Source organism: Lichenostomus cassidix, chromosome 1Aa, assembly GCF_008360975.1.
Source record: "Lichenostomus cassidix isolate B80296 chromosome 1Aa, HeHo_3.0, whole genome shotgun sequence".
NCBI lineage: Eukaryota > Metazoa > Chordata > Aves > Passeriformes > Meliphagidae > Lichenostomus > Lichenostomus cassidix.
This window is the reverse complement of record NC_139480.1, coordinates 30,594,685-30,617,198: the sequence shown is the minus strand read 5'-3', so window position 1 is coordinate 30,617,198 and position 22,514 is coordinate 30,594,685. Positions and strand designations below refer to the sequence as shown.

General features: G+C 35.6%; 1 protein-coding gene across 3 annotated transcripts in view; it reads right to left on the bottom strand.

Annotated features, from left to right (window-relative positions):
* The window catches only part of SLC16A7 (solute carrier family 16 member 7), a 79,946-nt gene that overhangs the window by 31,753 nt on the left and 25,679 nt on the right, over nt 1-22,514 (bottom strand). For 2 of the 3 annotated variants that reach the window (XM_085043972.1, XM_085043986.1), the window contains exon 2: nt 1,180-1,423. In XM_085043972.1, the coding sequence (XP_084900098.1) occupies nt 1,180-1,393 (214 nt within the window). In that variant the 5' untranslated portion in view covers nt 1,394-1,423. Of the gene's footprint in view, nt 1-1,179; nt 1,424-8,648; nt 8,793-22,514 lie in introns of all 3 variants that reach the window. The other variant, XM_085043979.1, reaches the window with a different exon arrangement.

The window sequence follows — 22,514 nt, the reverse complement described above, 5'->3', positions numbered from 1 at the left end:
TAGAGAGAGCAATCCAGGTAGCCTGATTCTCTTTGTGTGCATGCTCCTCACTTCCCTGACTGGTAAATAAGCTAGAGCCACTCATATGTCAACACTTAGGTAGGCTGAAATAAGAAATAAAAAATTACCACAGTGAAAATGAGACTTCAAGCATCCTTCAATAGATCATTTGATGGACCTGATAACGCTCTATTTTGCTATTACACAGATAACACTTCTGAAAAATACTGGTGATGCTCTTCAGTGATTAAAGAGTTTCAATATGAGTATGCTATCAGCACAATGTTTTCAATCTCTATGAATATACATACATACACATATGTATATATTCATAAACACACACATGTTTATAAATGTATGCATTTAACTGCTCCATCAGTGCAAACAGTCAGATGTTCCAGGTGCTTACCTCATAACATTAAAAGAAGTAACTAGATCTGTTACCTGAATTAATGTAATTCACACCTCTGGACTGCCTGAGTAAGTGTTTTACCCAAGCATCAGCTAGCTCTCACCAATACTTAAAAATGAAAATAATTCTGAAAAAACAAAGAAACCAAGCAGAATTTAACAAGTTAATCTATGGGGTTGACAGACAAAAAGCCTGTAAAGCAGATTTGACACTTAGTTCTTAAACATGGCTTTATACTTTAAAATCCTTTTTCATCTGTCTTGTTCTTTACTCGCTTGCTTACAAGAAAAAAGGTATCAGAGAATTTAAGTTCACTGTTCAGTTCTAAGAATAAGAGTGTCTGTGTCTTAGCTGTCATACAGATGGCATGTTTGAAACATCACTCTTGACCTAAATGGAAAGTAGGAGTTTAGGACAAATAAGGACAAGATATAAACCCGTTGTCTACAGAGGAATACCTGTATCTGACTAACGAACCCGCATTGCCACAACAGTTTTCTGTGATCAGGCTTCATCATTGGATCTACTGAGAGATCTCATTAAAGCAGTGGAAGCTGACCAAATTTACCTCTAGACCCAGAAGAAATTACTTGGGCATTGATTTGTTGGAAAGTTATATTTACAGAAATTGTGAATTTAGGGAAAGACTGCAAAATAGAACTAGGCAGAGGAACAAAGAAAAGGCCCTAAGGAGAAAAAACATTTTAGGACCACACGAAAAAAACCCAAACGAACAATGTTATTTACTAATTTCATGAATGTCTTACCTCCTGCATACATGACAGCCAACATTATCGATGATATCCAAGCTATCTCACTATATGACGTGTGGAAGATCTCTTGTATTTCTTTGAAGAATACTGTGATGGCTTTGGGGAATGCATAGGAAAATCCAATGGAGATAAAAGCCCCAAAGACCACAACCCATCCCCAGCCTCCATCAGGAGGTGGGTAATCTGGTGCTCCTGTTGCAGGTGGCATTTTTTAGTCTCTGTCTCTTCGCCAACTGGACTGAAAAAGAAGGAAAGAAACAGGATGTTAATTTTTTTTTCCCTTTATTCCATATCCAATTACAGAATTCAATAGTCATCTGCAGGGATCATAAAGAATCCTCAGAGCAAAGACCAATTTCCAGATTTCATGGGAGCACAGAATGAGAATACCTGTGTTTAGAAGCAAAAGCTGTTCTGCAAAAAAACAGGTGGCAAGAATATTTCCAATAGCCTAGTCAATATGTGGCAACTGTTACAAATCACTGATCTCAGTCACTGAAGGTGTATTTGCAATTAGTCACTAATTGCAAAGTGACTAGCTTGTGTGGGTTAATTTATGTAGCTCTACTATCTACAGTGTGGAGAAGAAACAATGAAAAAAGTTACACCTAAATAATAACAAAATTCCCTTTTGTTAGTGAGATTTATTGGTACCCCAGCAAAATCAGCAACAACAGAGAGGAACAAATTGAAAACATCTGAAAAGCAGGTTCTAAGCAGAGACTTAAAATTCTCTGTGTATCCATCAAATAAGTACACAATATTAAAATTCCATATTGTACTCTTAAGATTTTCATCTTCATATTATTTGATGTTGATATTATTTGCAGGAAAAAGGTGGGACTTGATGGTACTAATTTTGCTCTGTTTCCACGTGTCAGAAGACATCAGGAAGCCTTTCACTAATAAAGCTCTTCTCTAATTTAGAACTGACTGTAAGTGCTGCCCCCAGAATGATATCTTACAGACATTCTGAGAGGTGTAGTCAATGCATTCCAGAAGCTCAAGAAATCACAGGAAAGCCACATAAAACTGCTAAGGCCTGAAATAAATTTCATATTAATGTCATCCTCATATCTAAAACCTTAAATTTTCTACATTCTGCATTACCTTTTTAGAAAATATGTAGCAGTGAAAATCAATTTTTTATTCCAGAGGTTTTTTCCACTCTAATTCCTTTATTATTAAATACCAAACTGGAGTCCACTGTGGTTTTTTCTGTGTAATCCAGCCTACACAGACAGTATGAACTGCAAATTCTTCTTTCCTCCCTGTTTCTTTCTTGGGCATTTAGGCAGCTTATTACTCTTGATTGGTCTCCTGACATACTAATACTGAAAACTGTGGATGATAACAGTGAGTAGGTTGCTGTTATGCTTATGATTACCAGCAAGTCTCTACATGATTTCTTCTGTGCCACTTACAGCATATTCCAATTTCTCGCAGTAAACTGCATTAGCAGTGGGAGTGAGATGATTACCTTAACAAATACTAAAAAAACCAACTGTGTCAGCTTATACTAATCTCTTGGGATAGTGCCTGGAGTACTTTCAGGACAAATGCCACGTAGCACTGCATGCAATATATGCCACAAAACAAGCAGTGTTGTTTCTAAGATTACCTATCACTAGGCTAGCCCTGTGATAGAAACCCAGTGTACTTCTGATTCTCCACTTCACTGAAACTGACTGTAGACATCAGCTAGAATCTGATGTAGCTGCCAAACCTCTGGGGCAAGCTAAATCAATGACCAATACATCTGGCTTTTAGGAAAATTTTTAAAAACCCAGGTAGTTTGGCTTCTGCACCATATAACTGAGATTTCCAGCAGGCAGCAATAGGTATCTATTGGTCTGTACACAGAGCATATAAATCTTTTTATACACATGTCCAGAAAGAACCTCTGATATGTACTTTGCTTCTGCTTATCCCAGTCTCAGTTTAGTATTAGTTTGCTTACAAAACTCAGAGACGAAAATCTGGGCCTGCCACTAGAACAAGTTGGACAAACAGAAACAACTCTGGTTGTTGAGACTTAACTTTGTCAAAACCATTAAATACTGCTTTGTTTTTGCTAATCAGGATCTATTAGAAGGAAGAGTATCTCAGAAAGTCCACTGTAACTTAGACCATAAATAATCGGTTCCATGTTCAAGAGCACAAAACCTCAAATTTGCATAAAAAGCAGAATTCTATTTCTGTGAGTTAAGTGGAAGTAAACAAGAGATTGCTATCTATCTCAGAAAGCTGTTGTTCTGCTCATCTGAGAAAACTTTTGGTTGTTTCATTAAAAAAAGGTTAACTATTGTTTTCTTACACTTGAAAGGCTTGAGCATATTTGTTTTCATATTTAATATTCACATGACAACACTTCTATCGCTATTATAATTTTTTTCTAATGGCAAACAACATCAACACATTGCTCTTCATGAAAATGGAAGGGGTTTATCAATTTACTGAGGAAGCACTCCTTTTCCTAAAAATAATACAAAAGCACTTTGAAAAATCACAGCCACCACATTGTTGAAGGTTCCTGAATGTCACTAATGAACGCTTTGGAGAGATCCTGCTATATCCACCCCTTTAGGGTAGAAGAACAGGCTCTGACAGTTCTGTGCTTTCCTCCCTTCAGAAGCTTCACAGTAAATTAAGGGAGTATTAAGGAGACAAGCAAAGGGGCAGTGGCTGCTGCTGTGCCTTAGCCTAGAGCCAACCTGGTGCAAAGGCCACTGCATGGTCCTGTCTGCCAACCTGCACTGGGCATTACGCTGTCACGAAGAAGAGCCTGGATCATTGTATCTCACACCTCCTGTTTATCCCACAACGTAGAGCTAATAATAGCTTCCCTGGTATTCCTTTATGATCGTCATGGCCAATATTAACTGCAGTTAATAGAACGTGAAGAGGAAAAAAATAATAAATATGTGTTTGTACCGTGGTAAAAATAAGAATTAATTTTCTCACAAACGTTAAATGCAGCATCTCAAACATACCACACATGCACAGGAGCTAAAGCAGTATTCTCCTATAAAATCTGCACTTAAAATCCCTGTAACTGAATCTCTGCTGATTGTCTAACCCATTCATATACTCAGCTCTAACGTAAGCCTAACTAGTAAGATTTGAGGAGTATAGGTAGTATTAAGACAAGTGCAAAATCCATTAGCAACCAAAAAAACCGAGGATTTTACATGAGTAGATACCAATGTTAATAAAGGAAGATGCAAAAAAATGAAGGAAAGAAGCAGTGACAAGCAAAATGCCTTTTCTGAACTCTTAGAGGATATTATGGGCTGAATAGAATAAAAAGAAATATGGCAGAAATCATAAAAACAAGTGGGATGATTTCATGTGAAGGACACAGTACCAGACCAAAAGAAGAAAAAAGAAGCAGCACTTGAGTAAATAAAGGTCACCACCAATGTTTTTAGTCAGTCATATGAATTCCATCATGTGGTTAAAGCTAGCAAGAGAGCATTGCTGGTACCTATGCCTTTATAGGCATGCAGTGGGTGAGGAACACTGCCTGCCCTCTTCCAGGGAAGCAGCAGGGGAATAGTGACTGGAGTGCGTCCCGAGTTAAGCCATCAATCTCACTTCTCTCTGTCAAATACACAGATTGCTCAGCCTTTACATAGCCTGAGTCAGATGTGCACAAGGATTTTCTCCTAAGCTCTTTCTAGTTCTCCTGTATAAATCCCATTTATGTAAGCAGTGAACAAGAACACAGCTTACTGTAATAAGAGCTGCATGTGTCTACTAACAAATAATAGGAGAGAAACAAGACAAGAAGGTACTTTTACAACATCTGCTATGCAACATTTTTATTGCAGTTTTCAGCACATTTAAACTTAATTAGCCATATGAGAACTAGTAAATGAAAGAGAGAATGAGAGAAAAGGAGGGAAGGAGGAAGGGAGGGAGAAAGAAAAGTGAAAGGTAAAAGGGAGAAAGAAAAAAGGAAAAAAGCAACAATCAAGCAACAAGGTCAAACTAAGAGCAAATGCTACAAATAAATAATGTATCTTGATACCATGCATTGTTGACTTCAGTCAGTTATAATCAACCTGTTCAAACTGCTCATGTACTTACCAATGCTCCATTAATATTCTACAGATACCAGGTGCAAGAATCAGCTATCAGTATTACAGCTTGCCAAAGACCCTTCTGAGAAGGGTTTATATTGTTGTCTTGTTTACTGAGACTCTGATTTTACTAGAATTTTGGTTTTGTTTTTCTGCAACATTAGAGTAACTGTTTGTTTTCCTGCTTGCATTTTGTCTGCCTTGTCCTCAATGTGCCCCATCACCACTTGACTCAGCAGCCATTTGTCCCAGGGTAAAAGAATTGGCATGTGAAAAATCTGTCCCCAGTTGCTGTAGGATAGTAGGAATACTTGGCATTTGTGTACTGCACTCCAGTTCCACACAGTTTGCCAAGAACTGCAAAAAGCTTTGCAAAGGAGCAAAATCAGTCTTATAACATCCCTGTGAGGTGACTGAGAAGTATCTGCCACTTTTAGACGTGGGAAACAAATGTGATAATAGACTAAGTAACCTAAGTCTTGTCCCAGATCAATGCCAGAGCTGGGATATGGACTAATGGCCAAACAAGACGTGAGTTATGACTGAGATATTTAAGTATGTGTGTATTTTAGAATCTTATTAAGTAGCAAATGCAGATTATTTGTACCTCTTAATACTAGTTAGGAGCTCAGGTGGGGTACAAAGTTTGCTTTATAGGTTTGAATAGTCTGCTGCTCCAACTTACCCTTAACACAAGTTAATTATATTGCTGTATTTGAAATAAATGACTTTGTAGTAGCATTAGAAAATAATGAGTTATATAAGAATTATACTCTTAAAAAAAAAAGATCCTTGCTCAAATGCTGTAAGTTTTACAATTTTCATTAACTCCTCTTTAATGAGTTCTAAGCAGGATGGCAGAATAGCAGGTACCATCTCATCAAATGGTATTGCCTCACTAAATTCTAAAAGCTATTGCCATTATCTTGGGAACAGTTTTCAGACTGAAGAAAAACATATCTCATTAGTATTGTGAGAAGGCTTTGTTCCCACTTGCAAATTTTTTTTTTCTGGAGAAAGGGAGGATGCACAAAGCCTCTTGACTGTAAGGTACCAAGAGAGTCTGTTCTCTGCTTTTAGCTCTAACTACTCAGATTTGGAGGCAAAGTAGCTCCTAATAAGTTCTGGTACCTAGCCTCAAAGAACTAGCTAATTGACCTGAAGGGGAAAATAGTCTTCATTTTGTCTATATTCAGAAACTGAGGGGTATGTGATAAATAAAACCCACGTGGATGAAAGATGCACTCAGGGTCTGATTTCACTGCCTTTTTTCCCATAGGGTCTAATCTTCAGGACAAATATACCCTGTGTGAAACCAAAGTTGCCAAAAATGTGCCCAGGCTAGATATTGCTTTAGAAGGATGCTGGGTTTTGTGAAGTTTCTCCAATATGCTTGAATCTAAGGGTCATGACTGTAAATGCTTTCCAAACTTCTATGTAACAATAAAATAACTTATATATAGTATATTATATAAAATTGTATTTATGGGGCTTATGTTAGGATTTGCTACTCTTGTTAAAAGTCCAAGCAAAAATAATCCTCGAAATCACCACACTTACTTAAAGCCTATTTCACTTCATTATTTAACAGCAAAATATCCAACAATATTAAAAATATATCTACAGGTATTTTAAGATTAAAGCTGTGGCTTATTGAGAAAAAAAACTCTCTTTTTCTTGGAGAGCAGATGAAGGAACTAGCTCTAAATATTCGCATCTATGAAACCAGAATGGAGTTATTTACAGCTGAGAATCAGTACTGGAGTGTACTTGTCATCCCACTGAAGCAGTAACAAAGCAAGTGCTTGAAGACAGTGTGGGAAAGTAAGAGACCCTCACATATCTAAGGCAGACACATTCACATCATTTTTCCAACTGTCTAGGAGACTGGTAGAGGCAGGCTTCATGGAGGGAACCAGAAAAGAGGGAAAGGCTCTTGCTGCAAGATAAAATTAAATTAACAATCCCCATAAGCTTCTTCCTTCTTAGGGTCTAGCATTTTAATGGACTGATTCTTAGTAACAGCATCAGCTGGGCAGATAACTGGATGCTAAAGAAAAAACTGTTTGCTGAGCTAAAGAAAGATTATTACAGATGTGAGCTCCTGATGGCTATGGGAATTTTCATGGAATCACAGAATATGCTGAGTTGGAAGAGACCCACAAGGATCATTGAGTCCAACTCTTACCCTCGCACAGGACACCCCAAGTCACACCATGTGCCTGAGAGCATTGTCCAAAAGCTTCTTGAGCTCTGTCAGGCTGGTGCTGTGACCACTTCCTTGGGGAGCCTGTTCCAGCGCCCAACCACCCCCTGAGTGAAAAACCTTTTTCTAATATCCAACCTAAATCTCCCCTGAGACAACTTCAGGCCATTTCCTCAGGTCCTGTCACTGGTCACCACAGAGAGAGATCAGTGTCTGCCCCGCCTCTTCTGCTCACAAGAAAGTTGCAGACTGCAATGAGGTCTCCCCTCATTCTCCTCTTCTCCAGGCTGAACAGACCAAGTGACCTCAGCAGCTTCTCACACGGCTTCCCCTCAAAGCCCTTCACCCTCTTTATTACCCTCCCCTGGACTCTTTAATACCACACCTTCTAATACTTTAGAGTATTTCTTACATTGTGGTGACCAAAACTGCACACAATATTCAAGCTCAGGCTGTACCAGTGCAGACTATATTTGAAGGTCTAATTCACTTTTACCAAGAAGACTGAAATAAAAGCCCATCATGTAATTTCTTTTTTCCTCTTTGAGGACTCAAAATAGGATTACTGACACAGAAATTAGTCCTGTAAGATACTGCCCTATAAAAAGCAAAAACATTTAAATTACGTTTTTAGTGTAATTAAAATTCTATTTGCACTAAGGCCAAAAGTTATTACTAAGTCAGTAGCTAAAGTGAGGCTTTTACAGTAGTGGAACCTCCGAGAAAATTATATTGTAAATATATTGGAATTATTACAACATTGAAATCAGTTTTGGAGCATTGCTGAGTCAGTAGTGAGATGACTAATGTAATCTGTTAAAACTAATATTAATACAGTATTTATAATTAATTTGATTTGTTGTTAGTGGGTTTGGGTTTTTAGTTGGTTTTGGTTTTTGTTTTTTTTTTTTTTAATTTTAAACTTCCTATGTCATGCTGTCACATTCTTCTGGGAAATCACTACTGTATTCCCAGATAGAGACATGAGTTGGGCTTCCATTCATCATGTTTTCTGTTACTACTTTTTTTCATTGATTTTAAGGGAAGTCTATATGACTAGCTTGCTCTGGATGACTAAATACCTACATGACTAGAGTTAAGTGGAATGAATTGCAACCAAAGTGATTGCAATTCTGTTTTAATTACTTCAAAACGACAGTCAATAATCTAACCTAAAGAGGCTGGCACTCCACCCAAATTGAACTGCACTGAAATGAATTGTTGATGGCTAAACTGAAAATGCCAGTGATCCAGTCTGAAGAATTAATGAAGTTTTAACAATAAGTTGATTGAAGTTGATGAAAAATTCTGCAGACCTGAAAAAAAATAACCACCAAACTAATCAACCTTTAAAAAAATCCCAAACCAAAACTTTGTCCTGCCATTACAGAACTAGTTTTAACAAGCTCAGCTAAAGCCTTTTTAAGTCAGTCTTAGCTCCCTGCACTGCAAGAGTATTGATAAACTTATTAATTAATTTCTAACCACTTGTACCATCTCTTCAATTCTAGCCCTACTCCCTGATATTTAAGTATGGTAGTTACCAGCTTTACAACCTACAGATGCTTGATATTTTAACACTTTTTAGATGAATATTGAAAAATTTTTGGTAAGATTAGCCTTTCAACTACATCAGCACACTCATCTTCTTTAAAACTCACACTGAATAAATGTTTTTAAAAGAAAACTTCCCAGAACAACAGCAGTCATGTAAATTTGGAGCTGTATGCTTGATATATGTTTTGAAGAGTTCTAATGTTTGGAAGTGGGAAGTTATATATTCATGCATTTGTAGTATTTTATAAATGGAAGAACTAAGGTTTCAAGTCAGTGTTAATGGAGTTGTCTGCACAGCTATTGCACATTGCTTGAAAAATAAATAGCATAATCTTTCCAAAGCAGCAGAGTTTCCATTATCAATCATAACTGATATTTATTTTAATACCATTCTCTCGATACTAAGCTGCAGGAAAAAATATCAATTATGGGAAAAGCTATCCTATTATTAGGCTGCACCATGAGTTAATATTTTCAAAATCTAAATTTGTCTCATTTTACATAAACATGTTATTTGGAAATGGCAATATTTAATTCATTTATTACTGAAGATAATATTAATATTCATCTATGAGTTGAATATTTGACATTAGGAAGATGCAATAGATTCCAACTGAAATTCTGCTGACATTAATTTCTGTAAACTTTATCAAAGTTACTCTGGGCTGTTGTGATCAGATTCCAACACTTGGCTGTCTTCTCTGCTCCCATATTATGAGCCACTGTTTTTGTATATGTCCTACCACTCGTCTAAATCCTGCCCTAAAAGAATCCTCTCACACATACTGGGAAAATATTTTTCTTCTATTCTCGTGCAACACATGACTTCCATGGGTGGAAATAGTTATTAATGCTTAAGTCTCAGTGACAACTACTTGGATTATGTAATAGGAAGTAAACTGATCTGGATTCTGTTCCTAGGAGCATATGACGGGGAATACATAACAGGCCAAGGCTGGAAAACTCCAGACTGCAAAAGTTTATACAGGGTTCACATTTCATTTATTCCTGCCAGGGTGGAAATGGTAACTAGTTTAAGAAATTATTCTCTATTATTAATAAAATGGAAAAACGTAGGAATTCCTCTGATGACATAGTCTTTTAGAAGTGTGAACTGGGAAAGCTAATGAATTATAAATCATCTCTTAGCAAAGCTACAGTTATCTTATGTACTTCATAGAAAAATAAATAAATAAGGCAAAAAGGAAAAGGTCAGAACTACAAAAATTTAAAATGAGGAAAATATCTTTTAAAAGAACTTACTTGGGGATCACTGCATCTTGAAAAAAACAGGAAAGTGTCTGCAGTTCTGGGTATACAGTCTAAATACCTTCCCAAGACTTCAGTAATAAGTAAGAAGCTGCTCAGTTAATGCAAATTTTAAAAGTTGTGTGAGAATAGAGGAAGTAAGCCATTTATTTGTATGAAATATAACTAAAAACATACAGATAATTGAAATTAAAAAATCCAATTGATGCAGCTGTGGTTCTAAAGGCTTGATGTGTGAGCTCTTTCTGCCAGTGAAAGTTAAAATGTGAGCCACTAATTCCAAACACAATTTAGCCAAAAAGTACATTAATCCAAAAGTCATTCTGGAATGACTTAAGCATATTAAGTTACATACTAGGTTAGCAGAAAGAAAGGAAGAAAGGAAAGAAGGAAAAGAAGGAAAAGAAGGAAAAGAAGGAAAAGAAGGAAAAGAAGGAAAAGAAAGAAAAGAAGGAAGGAAAGAAGAAAGAAAGAAGGAAAGAAGAAAAAGAAAGAAAGAAAGAAAGAAAGAAAGAAAGAAAGAAAGAAAGAAAGAAAGAAAGAGAGAAAGAAAGAAAGAAAGAAAGAAAGTAAATTCTTCCCATCCCACTTAATAGAATTTAGCAGAGATTAAATTTTTAAAGCATTTATTAAAAAACATTTTTAGAATTAAATCAATGTGACTTCGCAAAACAAAGTGGAAACATTTAGTCAACATTTTTCTCACAGACATGTCTAATCAAAAGTTTTTGCAAGCCAGAGACACTATTTTTCATTAATTTTCATCTCATGACTAATGATAACCATGGCTCTGAAAAAGCAGAACATGACAGCAAGGTATGCTCCCCTCTCCAGCTGTTTCCAGTTCCTGGCAAGTAGATAATCATGCAGGAATGCTAACAGTGCTCACACTTGGGGCCCCCAGCCAGGGGCCATCCCTAAAGATGCACTTGCCATTTCTTAAGTGCAGATGCTAATAGCACCTTGAAGACTGTGCAGAGAATCTAACTTCTCTAACCCACTTTCATTAAAGTGGGTTAACTTTAATGGGTCCACTCAACTTTCAGCCTTTCTTCAGCTGATATTTATGCTGGTAAGGGGTGACACAAGAAAGCCTATTCCTATTTAGTAACCCATAACTTTGAGGAAACAGCTCAAATGGGGAAGCATAGATTTACACAGGACAGTGTAGTCACTTGCCATCTCTTGATGACTAAACATGGCTAGTATGAACAGAAGAGCTATGTTAGCTCAGTATCCCATTGAGGCAACTGAGCTCTGTTTGAGTATCATGGCATGATGCTACATAAAATAAGTACACATATGATGTTTATTTTTCCAGTCTGGAGCATGATGATAAAAAAATGCATTTGAAGTATGTACCAAAACTAATATAATTTAGGCAATGGCAATGCTGTAGCACAAACAAATACAGGGAAGGAAGAAGTTATGATTGTATTTGATTTCCACAGGAAGGAAGAGGATGTTTAATTACAAACTTACTATGTACTTCGTCCAACTGTTAATGAGATGACCCGCTGATATAGATACAAAACAACTTTAAAGAGCAAGATACTTTAATCAAATTCTGACACGTACTCCTCCACCCATTGTAAGAAATTGAACATGGGGAGATCAAAAACCCTCTCTTGATTATTACAGAGGACACTTTTTCCTAACACAGAAAGTACACAACACCCAAAGAGTACAGAACACTGCTCTTAGAGAATAATTCTAAAATGCTACAGCAAAAACAACCTTCAATCAATTCCTAAAATGCTTTAAAATTTATCAAGGGGCTTATGTAAATCATATTGTTTATGCATGTATCATTTGCAACTTTTTTCCTGCCATTTACTAATTTCTCATAGAATAACCAGAATGAATCACGTTGGGAAGACATACAGAATCATATGCATCAAGCTTGTGGGTCTGCTCTGGCACAGTGGCACTGAAAAGTTGTTTGGTGCTTGTCAATACAGTCAAAGAGATGATCAACCACTGAAGAATGCATGAGAAGTGCTAGATCATTCTGAAGACCCTCCCTTCTCATGCTGACATCAAGAATTTCTGAAGAATCTAGAAATCAGTTTTTTCTCCATTTTTGGTCATATTTTCCATATTTGAATCTCCCATTATAGATTTTCCATATTTGAATCTCCCATTATAGATTTTCCATTTAATCCCAGCACTGTGCATTTAAATTAATACCATACTATTTTCCATTTCATTTACAATGAGAAACATAAGCCTGCTGGAACATAAGCCTTTTGAGCAGAACTTAGCATCTATCTCAGAACTTAGCATCTATCTGGTGTGACTGTGCTCCTTTCAAACCTTAAGACTAGAGGAACTCTTATTCTTCCTATGGACAATGCAAAAAGGTCACTGTCTGTGTTTCAGACCCAAAAGCTCAAGAACTGAAGTGCAACAGCCTGTTAGTTACATGATATGAACTTGCTAATGCATTAGTTGTGGTTTAGCTATCAAATTTCTCATTTTGCTTGCTAGAGAATATGGGGTAGCATTGTTTCATTGCCCAAAAGCAACCCGATAAATCCACTGCAAAATTCATTGCTGTTGATTTATGCTGGACTCTTAACTGTGAAACTTCTCCCATGTACCAAGGTGTTTTGTTCTACATAACCCTTCTTTGCCCAGGCCATACCTATATATCACAAGCATCAGTTTCACATTTCTGTTTCATCACAAAAAAAGCTTCACACTTCACAATATTTTTCTGCAAACTGAGATAATATAACACTGCTTATTCTCACTATTGAGAATCTAGAACAATAGAATTCAAATCTTCAAAATTTTACTACACTAGCTACACAGAAACAGTAGTAAAATTTATAAAAATACATAGCAAATGAGACAAGAAATATAAAGATCTCTGTGGCATTTGCATCCTTCCAATTAGCAAAAGGACACAGGAAAAATATTCACAGAAGAGACTAGTTAAATAATATTTACCCGGAAGTTCAACAAATCAAGAGCAAGCCATATCCAGTGCAGGGCAATGAGCACATCAATCTAAGAAATGAGCCTCTTGTCCCTTTCAGGACAGAACCCTAATCAGTTCAGAGGTAAAATACCCAGTTGTGTTTTTCCTTGTAAAAAGCAGATTTATACACACATTTGGTTGTTCATGTGAGTTCTACTGAAGGCCTATGTACTCATAAGAGTTTCGCCAAAGTTTCTATATGCAAAGTTGTTTGTAACGCATAAAAACATGTACAGCACACTCCACATACCTATGCATTTTGTCTTTAACAAAACAAAGAAGTGGCAGTCAAGTTGTGTAGATCCCAAGGCTTTTCCTTAAGAAAGCAATACAATGCTGGGATTCAGAGCTTAAGCATTATAGTTCCCTGAAGATCACTTTCAGTCTTCGAGACAGTAATATTCTTCCTTGTGTACAAAACACCAAAATGTGGAGTTTGTGTTTTTCTAAAGCCTTTAAAGACCCCTCTTTTACTTATTTTCACTGAAGTCTTAAACTATTATCTACCTATGCACAGATATGCATAGAATACGCATACACTTCCAATACACGAACTTTCACATACAGCCAAACTGACCTCAAAGTGGAGTAAAGGGATTTTAATTCCAAATCTGTACTTCTAGTTTTATTTAGCTAGATCCTTTCTCACTCAATAGCTGCAGATGAAACAATCAGCACCTCCTGGGATAACTGGGTTTAACTACAGCTTTGTTTCTTTGCAGATTCTTCTCCAAACACACTTTTCGATATTTATCTTACCTCTCAAAATATTACTAGATACACTGTGAGGTTTTCCTGAGGGGAAGTTATTCTTGTTGCAATCTGATTCAAGCATAAAATATATGTTCTGATCATTATTATTCCATTTTCATGATATTTTGCAATTTGAATACTAAGCACAGAATTTGGGTTTGTTCTGTTTTTTCTTCCATTGAAGTTAAGCACTGTGAGATTCCACAGTCAACAAAATGTTTATATGAAAAAAGAAACACTGGGTAAAATGAACTCTGCCCTAAGGAGCTCCAAATAAATCTGTATGGCTTTTATGTGCAGAAAAAGCTGGATTGTCTCTTTCCTTTTTCCCTAATATAACTTGCTGACTCAAAACCATGTCTGTAAAACACCACCTGCATTTATTGCACCCTTTACATGATGAAAGAAGCATATGATGGAAAAATAAACCCGAGTTGGGTATATTGCTGGTGCATCTCAGGAAATGGTACCAGGTATGTAGATGATAGTACCTGTGGAATGAAATTTCAATGCACAGAGTTCTTCAGCTGGCCTTTGAAGGAAAAAGTGTGATTGACTCCTGCATAACAAAGCTGACTTTTAAAAGATGCAGCACTAATAAATCTTCAATTTTTGGGAAGTGAAAAAGGACAGTAACAGAATGTAACTTCAGATTTCCAGAGCAAGTATCAGAGAGCAAAAAGATGAAGTAAAGAGTATTGTTTTCATCTTCAAAATCTGATTAAAATTATAACTCCTCTGCAAAACAAAACAGTACTTTGAGGTGGAGTGCATGAGAAGTTATGTAGCTCTGGCTATTTATGAGTCTTTCAATCAGCTCTAGCTTCTATCTGTTGTGCATCAGACCCAAACCTGATTTGTAGGGTATTTCCAGTACATATAGGCAACAAAATAGCTATTATTACTAGCCATGATAGCTGAGCATATTTCAGATGGTAAATTAACACAAAGTACTGTTTCATTTCCACCAAAACAAAATCATAATCTTTTTCTAGCACCATTCCTAAATAAAACTATTTTTTCATATGCCAGTTCATAGATTTTTTACAACTACTAAAAAGAAAAAAAAAATAGAAATGCAAAGATGATGTACAAATTCTGAATGCAAGTGAATAATTTTTTTTCTAATACAGACTTCTTCAGTCATATTTCTAGAAAAGACAGAGTAGGGATTCCATACCTTACACACCAGTACAAACAGAGCAGAAAAGCAATAATAAGTAATGCAAAAATCTCATTTTAAATGACAGCAAACTTTTATGTACTTTTGAAACTTATCACACCCCACATCTGAAGATGCAGGTGGTGGTTTCTAACATCATGTTTATGTATCTACCTCCTGCAAATAAAAAATGAGTGCTCACTGAAGTTTAAAAAAAACCAAAACAGCTCCCTTAAACTTCATTTGGATTTGACAATTAATTCTGATCTGAAAGGCTGTCCCACAAAAATAAAGATTAAACCTTTTTTAAATAGAACAGATATTGTAATAATAGAATTGTTCTTCGATATAAAATTAACAGATTGAAGCTCTGCACTTACAATATTTGTTCTGTTATACTGAATTTGTACTATTAGAAAAGCCAAACACAGAGCAACAATACAGTTCTCAGGAAGAGCACTTGACCAAAAGTGTGACCAGAAGCATTGTAAGGAAACATAACATAAATACAAAATAAAACAAACCAGTACTCATGTCATATAAAGTTGTACGCCTTCTGTGATCCTGGAAAAAATATATAAAACAAAGCACTCCCCTCCTCTGAGCATGTAGGATAAAATTACATGTAAAACAGGTACTAAAGCAATACATTAGTAGATTCAAGGTTAAGACTGAGTGATTACTCATCATGCTAAGCAGATGTATTTCAGACCAGTGGCAGAACCACCTAATATAAACTGTTCTTTTATAAATGCCTCTGTTCATCCTGATTTCTTAAAATAGCAAGAAAAAAAAAAAAACGTTCTGGAAGAATATACTACATCTATCTGCATTCTTCATTGCTATGGGTTGCTCCTAAGTAAATGCTGTAAAAGGCTACTCTGTCCATTACCTGAGCCTTGAATCACCCATGTTCACCCTCTTAAAATCTTTTATATCATCCACTGAAATTCACTATATTTTGGCTTCTGCATGAGGAATGCCTCCAAGGTTCATTGGAAAATATGTTAATACAAATACTGTGGATTTATTTAGCATCTTGGTTTATTGGTGATAATAATAAAAACATATTTACAAGTTAACACAGTTTGAAACAAAATCTTTACAAACTATCTCTAAACACCTAAGAGAGTGAAACAGGACAATATCCTTTGTACATAGCAATTATACAATGTCAAAACTAATTCAAAACTGTGAAAATTACTTAGCCATAGTAATGATGTTGATATAAGCTAAAGAAAAAGGTTCTACTCAGGCCTCCCTCATAATCACAAAAGGAAAAAATAACGTCCATATTTCACATACCCAATGTATCTACAAGTCTTTATGATGAAACTATGCACAGCTAAAGCTTACTTTCAGATTTCTTTTTGTCTGTTAACAGAGCAAAGTTATGGTTTATTTACTATAATACATCCTACATACCTGCTCTGATATGAAATAATGTAGTATCACACTGCCTTTTGCCGCCAAGTAACGACAAAATCATTGGTAATTGCCAATAAAGCACTTGAAATAAATTGCTTATTTAAGCGCAGCAAAGATGGCTCTAGGGCATATTTGCATCATGGGACTGACATGAAATGGCTCCCATATAATTTGAGATGGAGTCTTTATCCATATTGATGTCAAAGAAGGATATATTTTATTAACAAACCATTTTCCAAAACAGAATTACTATCTCCATTCCAGGATATTACACTTCACAGAAGAATGTGTATACAGATAAATCTAAATATTATAATTGCTTGTAGATTTTTGTTTTATCTGGATATCAATGCTGAGGAGCTAAAAGTGAAAAATATGCAGCCTTTCTGAATTACAAAGTTTATTTTTTAAACAGACTGATGTACGCAGCACTGGAAACACAGAGCAGAGAGATGTCCTAAATCTTCCAAGGTGTACATCAGCTCTTTATGTTTGTAGCATCATTCCACTCCAGTATGAGTTGATTGGATTGTATGAAGTTGATTGGTTTGTATGAAATAGATTGACAGATTTATTCCCTCCATTTTTGAAAATTTTTGCTTTTTCATAGATTCCACTGTATTTATTCTTTCATCTTAATGATTAATTTTTCATTATCTGTACTTGTGAGTGTACCAGTAATATTAAATATACACTTGACTGTTTTTAACTATATGCCTGACATATAACCAGTCTTCCAGTCAAAGCAATGACTTAGGTTTCTGGTTACCTGAATCCATTCTCTCATTCTGCATCAAACTTTTCTTGTACTTTTAGGCAAGACTTTCACGTCTCAGTTCAACAAAGAGCTTAATAATGTGCACAAGTCCATTTGTATTTCAAACAAAACATTTAGGCTCACAACCTTTGTAAGCTGGTTGTTGGTTACTGTTGTCTAACACCTGTAGAGGAAAGACAGTCACTTCAGAAAAACATAAAGTCTACGTATCTATCTCCAAAGTGGCAATGTCTCCTGCTCAGGCTACATTTTGTTAACACTTGCATTTTCAGCAGCGAAGGAATATGAGAGTACTTTTTTCAAAATAGAAAACTTTATCAGGATCAACCGACAATGTTCTCCTGAATAGACTCAGAATTAAAATTCTCTCCTGAAAGGGAAATTATGTTGGCTAGAATCTTCTTGCATGGAAAACAAACATTAAGAAATGTCCTAATTATTATGCCTAAAAAGGAAGTGCCAGTGTCACTTAACAAAACCAACAGTGTGGCACCCTATTTAACAGGTAATCTCTAAAATGTAGAACAGTCCAGACCTAAAAAATCATCTCATGTTGTTTATTTAATAGACCCAATAGCAGTAAGACATCCAGCATACTAAAGGCTGGGGCACTTCTGATCATGCTAGAAGCAGAACTTTAGCTCTCTAAGTTAACTGGGAAAAGAAATTTAAGGGCCCTCAATATCATACAGCAGTTCTTTGAGGTTTTGATTACTCGAGTTTATATGTATGCTATTTTTATTATCATGTATGTATGAAACATATACCAAGCTTACATATGAAACTTATGCTCCCTTCTGTATCTAACTTTATTGTAGTGAATTAAAGGATGATGAGAGCTGGTGAAATACATGTACCCAAAGCAAACAGCAAACAAGATCATTTTCTCAAACTATTAAAACCTCACAGTTTAAGCACCTATACATAAATATATGAGATTGATGTTGTTAATTTTGTTTTGGCCATGATGAGAATTCAGTGATGAGGGGAGTTGTAGAATATATCATCTATCAGCTTCTTTCCTCAGTGTGTTTGCACTGTGGGAGCCTATGTATTCTACTCAATGCAAGGTCTCTAACACTATATTATTTCTGCCCTTTGAAGCTGCCTTTTGCACAGATCACTGTCACAACTTAACATACCTGGATCTTTAAATCTTTTATCACTGTGGTGACACCACCAGAGTGGGGTCAAAGATTAAAAAACAACAGGCAGGCTGTCGATAGTTACGCAGTGAAATCTGTGTACCATGAACTGTGAGACCATGAAGTTTTTGAACAATCAAGGGAAACATAAAAAAAATAAGTTCTGCATAAAACTTTCCAAAATGAGAGTGGTAGTGGGGAACCCCAAATGTCACTTTTTTTGTAATGTATTTATTTTCACTTATTTACAGAAAACCATCAATGGTTTGTTTATACAAATAACCTAACCTCAGTAGAGAAAAGGTTATTTCAGAAGTTTCTTTCTCTCTCTCTCTCCCAAAATGAAATTAAATGAAATAAAACAAAATAAAACAAAGCAAAGCTACAAAAAGCATGCAAACTAAACCCCCCCCAAAAAAGTCATAAAACTCCCATATTTTTTAATGCAACTTTCTTAATCAGTCTCATACACTCATTCAAGATTTATAGATACATATACTTTGAGGGGTGAACAAGTCTGGGTTTAGCTGAAAAAGAGACAAAATGCATTAAAAGCAACATTTCAGATGAGAAATTTTAGTGATATGTGAAACTATTAAAGATTAAAGCCAATATTTTTCAGTCTTTGAAAAAATATCCCCCTTTGTCTTCAGTACAAACTTAGCAATTTCAATGCCAATCACATTTCTAATTGCAAGTGAACAAAACCTAGTAACAGTGTTAATTTGTTGATTATATGCTAGCAACAGTCTCTCTGCAGTTCATCCCACATTATTTTTCCTAGGCAAAGAAATATATATTCTTGATTATTCTGAATACAACAGATTCCATCTTCAGTGGGCCAAGTGGAAATCCAATATTCAAGTTCTTTTACTGGAAAAATATGACATTTTGATTTTTAAAATTTGGAATGATAATAAACCAAGAAACTTTTCATTTTACTTATTGCAAATGAAAAAAGCAATCCATAAAAAACCTCCTGTATTCATCCTGAAATGTAAGGATTTACTGGAAAAATTGAAATTAATGCTGGTTTTGGTGTTACATGTCACTTGGCTGAAACCATACACGCAAAGTCCCCATACTCAGCACTAGTCAAGCTATTGCCTGTTTGCATTTTGCAGCATGAGCAAGTCCTTGTTTAAAATATACACACAGAAAGAGGAGCAGATTAGCATTTTCCTGTGCCAAAGTACAATTTACTCATATAAAAGAAAAAAATCGCCATGAACAAAACAGGAAAACATTGTGAGGGATTTGCATTGCATACATAACAATCTTTGAAGGCTTGATTTCATTCTGCCTTCTGTATCATCACATTTATCTTATTTAAAACAGTCTCTTATTTCTCCAATATTTTAATATCTGCACTCATAACTCAAGGATCTCTCAGGAAGCCTCAGCTGAAATTTGGCATCACAGCAGTACAAGGTCACCTTTTAGCCTCCTGACTAGAGCTTTTGGTTCACCCTCATTGACCCTGCCAGTACTATATTCTGAGTTAAGTCATGCAAGGAGATGGAAAAGATTATGCAAGAAAATGTGGGCAGGCTCAGTAGCATGTATAACCTCATGCACGTACAAGTAGTCGACTCTCCCCTCTCAGGAGGGTTTGCATCTCTCTGTGGTGTACAGTTGGCTTTTTCTTTCTGTCCTTTTCTAGTAAAGCCAGATATAAATTCTGTGCTTTCACACAGTAATAAAGGCATCTTTTTTTGTATGGCATGGCACAGTCACAGGTATTTTAGAAAACTATTTGTGGCTTGCTGACACCCTGAAGCACTTTTTCCAATAGCCATTCTCACCTCAGCTGACCAGCACAGAACAACATGCCATTTCTGGAGAACTGCCACACCAAAAAAAGCTTTCAACTGTGAAATCATTCAACAGATTTAGGAAACAATACAGGCAACTGCTGGAATTTTATTTGAAAAAATTTATCAACACAGAATTTCAGGGATATTTAATAGTTTCTACTTTCTTCATCAAGTGGTCTTATTAAACACTAGATTTAGGAGCAAATATAAACTAATGTTTATTCTCTGTAACTGTTTTCTTGCTCTTTAGTTTGTTTCCCGGCATCCAGCATATACCCAATTCCTTCTTTTCAGTGATCAGATTCATTATTTCCTGCAAGAAATACAGATGCATGGGCATCTTCAAAATACTGCTAGCCAGCAGAGTAGTATGAGCACAGCCACAGATCAACTACAATGAAGAAAACACAGCAGCAAAGTTGTTTTTCACCTTGAACAATCAGATCCTGAACCAAATTTGGGAGGAATATCAGAGGAGTTGACAACTAGGGTCAGAGGAGAGGAATATCTAGCATAAACCTTTTTTTCTTCCCTCAATTTCAGAAGTCTTACAGATGGAGGAGGGGGGCAAAGAGGGTAAAAAAAAATCAGTCTTTGTTATTGGAACAAAATTATGTAAAACCTTTCACAGATTCTTTTAATAGCAGTTTCCAACAATTAAATCTATATGAAACTTGGGCTTCGGATTTATGTTTTCTCCAACATGTCTGAGATAAAAGTTATATGAAACATAATTGTTGATGACAAATTAGTTGAAGAAAAAATATTGATTGAAATAGGTAAACAAACAAAATCAATAAGATTTCAAAACCTGTTGAATTAATTCTCCAGATTCATTCCCTATTTGATGCTCCAGTCTCATCCATGCACATAAATTTAACAAGAAGCTTCTCTAGAAAAAAAAATTGCTGACAACAGTTTCGTTTTCAATGAGGACTCAGAAATTAGTTTTTAAATTGACCAGTTATTTAATGAATCTCCACTTCCAAGTGTTCAACTCATGTCATGACAAAGAAAAGATTTATCTTCAGAAACTGTAGAGAACACATTCTGCAAAGTAATATGGTATTGTTAAGATGTAAGGTAATAGAAATGTGATTCCATGTATGCAAGGCCCTGACCAACTATTTCAAAATTATCTCTTAAATCAAAATTTAAGTAGCAATGCTGTTCATTTCACTTTCCAATTTTAAAACAGGAATTTTCTTTCTAAGAAAATATATGAAACTTCACCTTGATAATGCAAATGAATAAAAGGATCAGAGTATTTAATATCCAAGACACTGGTTTATATGTAGCAAAACCAATTTAAACATGTCATGCATGGTATGTAGTATTTTATGAAACATAAGTAACAAGGCAAATAAAGCACAGTGAGAAATGTTGAAAATTATTTCAAAAGGAATAAAAGCAAACCAAAACCAGCCTTATTTTAGTTCTATTCCACATAAGCTCAGGAGTAACACTACATCCTACAAAACCTGTTGCTAGACTTAAAGTACAAAACTGTTTGCTGCAACCTGACAAAGGTAATTAATGATCCATCAAAAATGACAAAGAAGTAAATTTTATACTAACAGAAAATGTGCTGAAGCACCCTCAGCTGCCTGAATCCAGATAAATGAACCAAGTAACGCTGTACTACAGCACAGTTTAAGTACAATTTTCCTACTTGCATGGTATGCCTGTGACCAATACAGCCTGAGGTTTCCAACAACAGACATGCTGTTATTATGACAACTGCACAGGGTAATAAAAGAAACTCTGTGAAAACCACACGTGACAAAAGTTGAAAGCAAAGTCACAGTAAAAAATTGCTTCCCTGAAGCTGGGCCTACTTATTATTCCCATGACTGTTATTCTGTAGATTACACTAATTCTGCAATAAAATTATTTTTATTAGCAGTACAGGTATGCACATCATGTTAAATGCTGAAATGAGGAATTTGTAGTGCAAGATTGAGGCTCAAAGAATATATTGACATTTGATTATTATATCATGATAGCATCAATCCATTATTGTTAATGGACTTCATCCTCATTAACAAGGATTGGAAAGAAATAAAATTGGTTCTCTATTCATAAATAAGTTAGGATGATCAAAAACTGAAAAAGCTGTATGTGCCTTTGAGACTTGCATGAA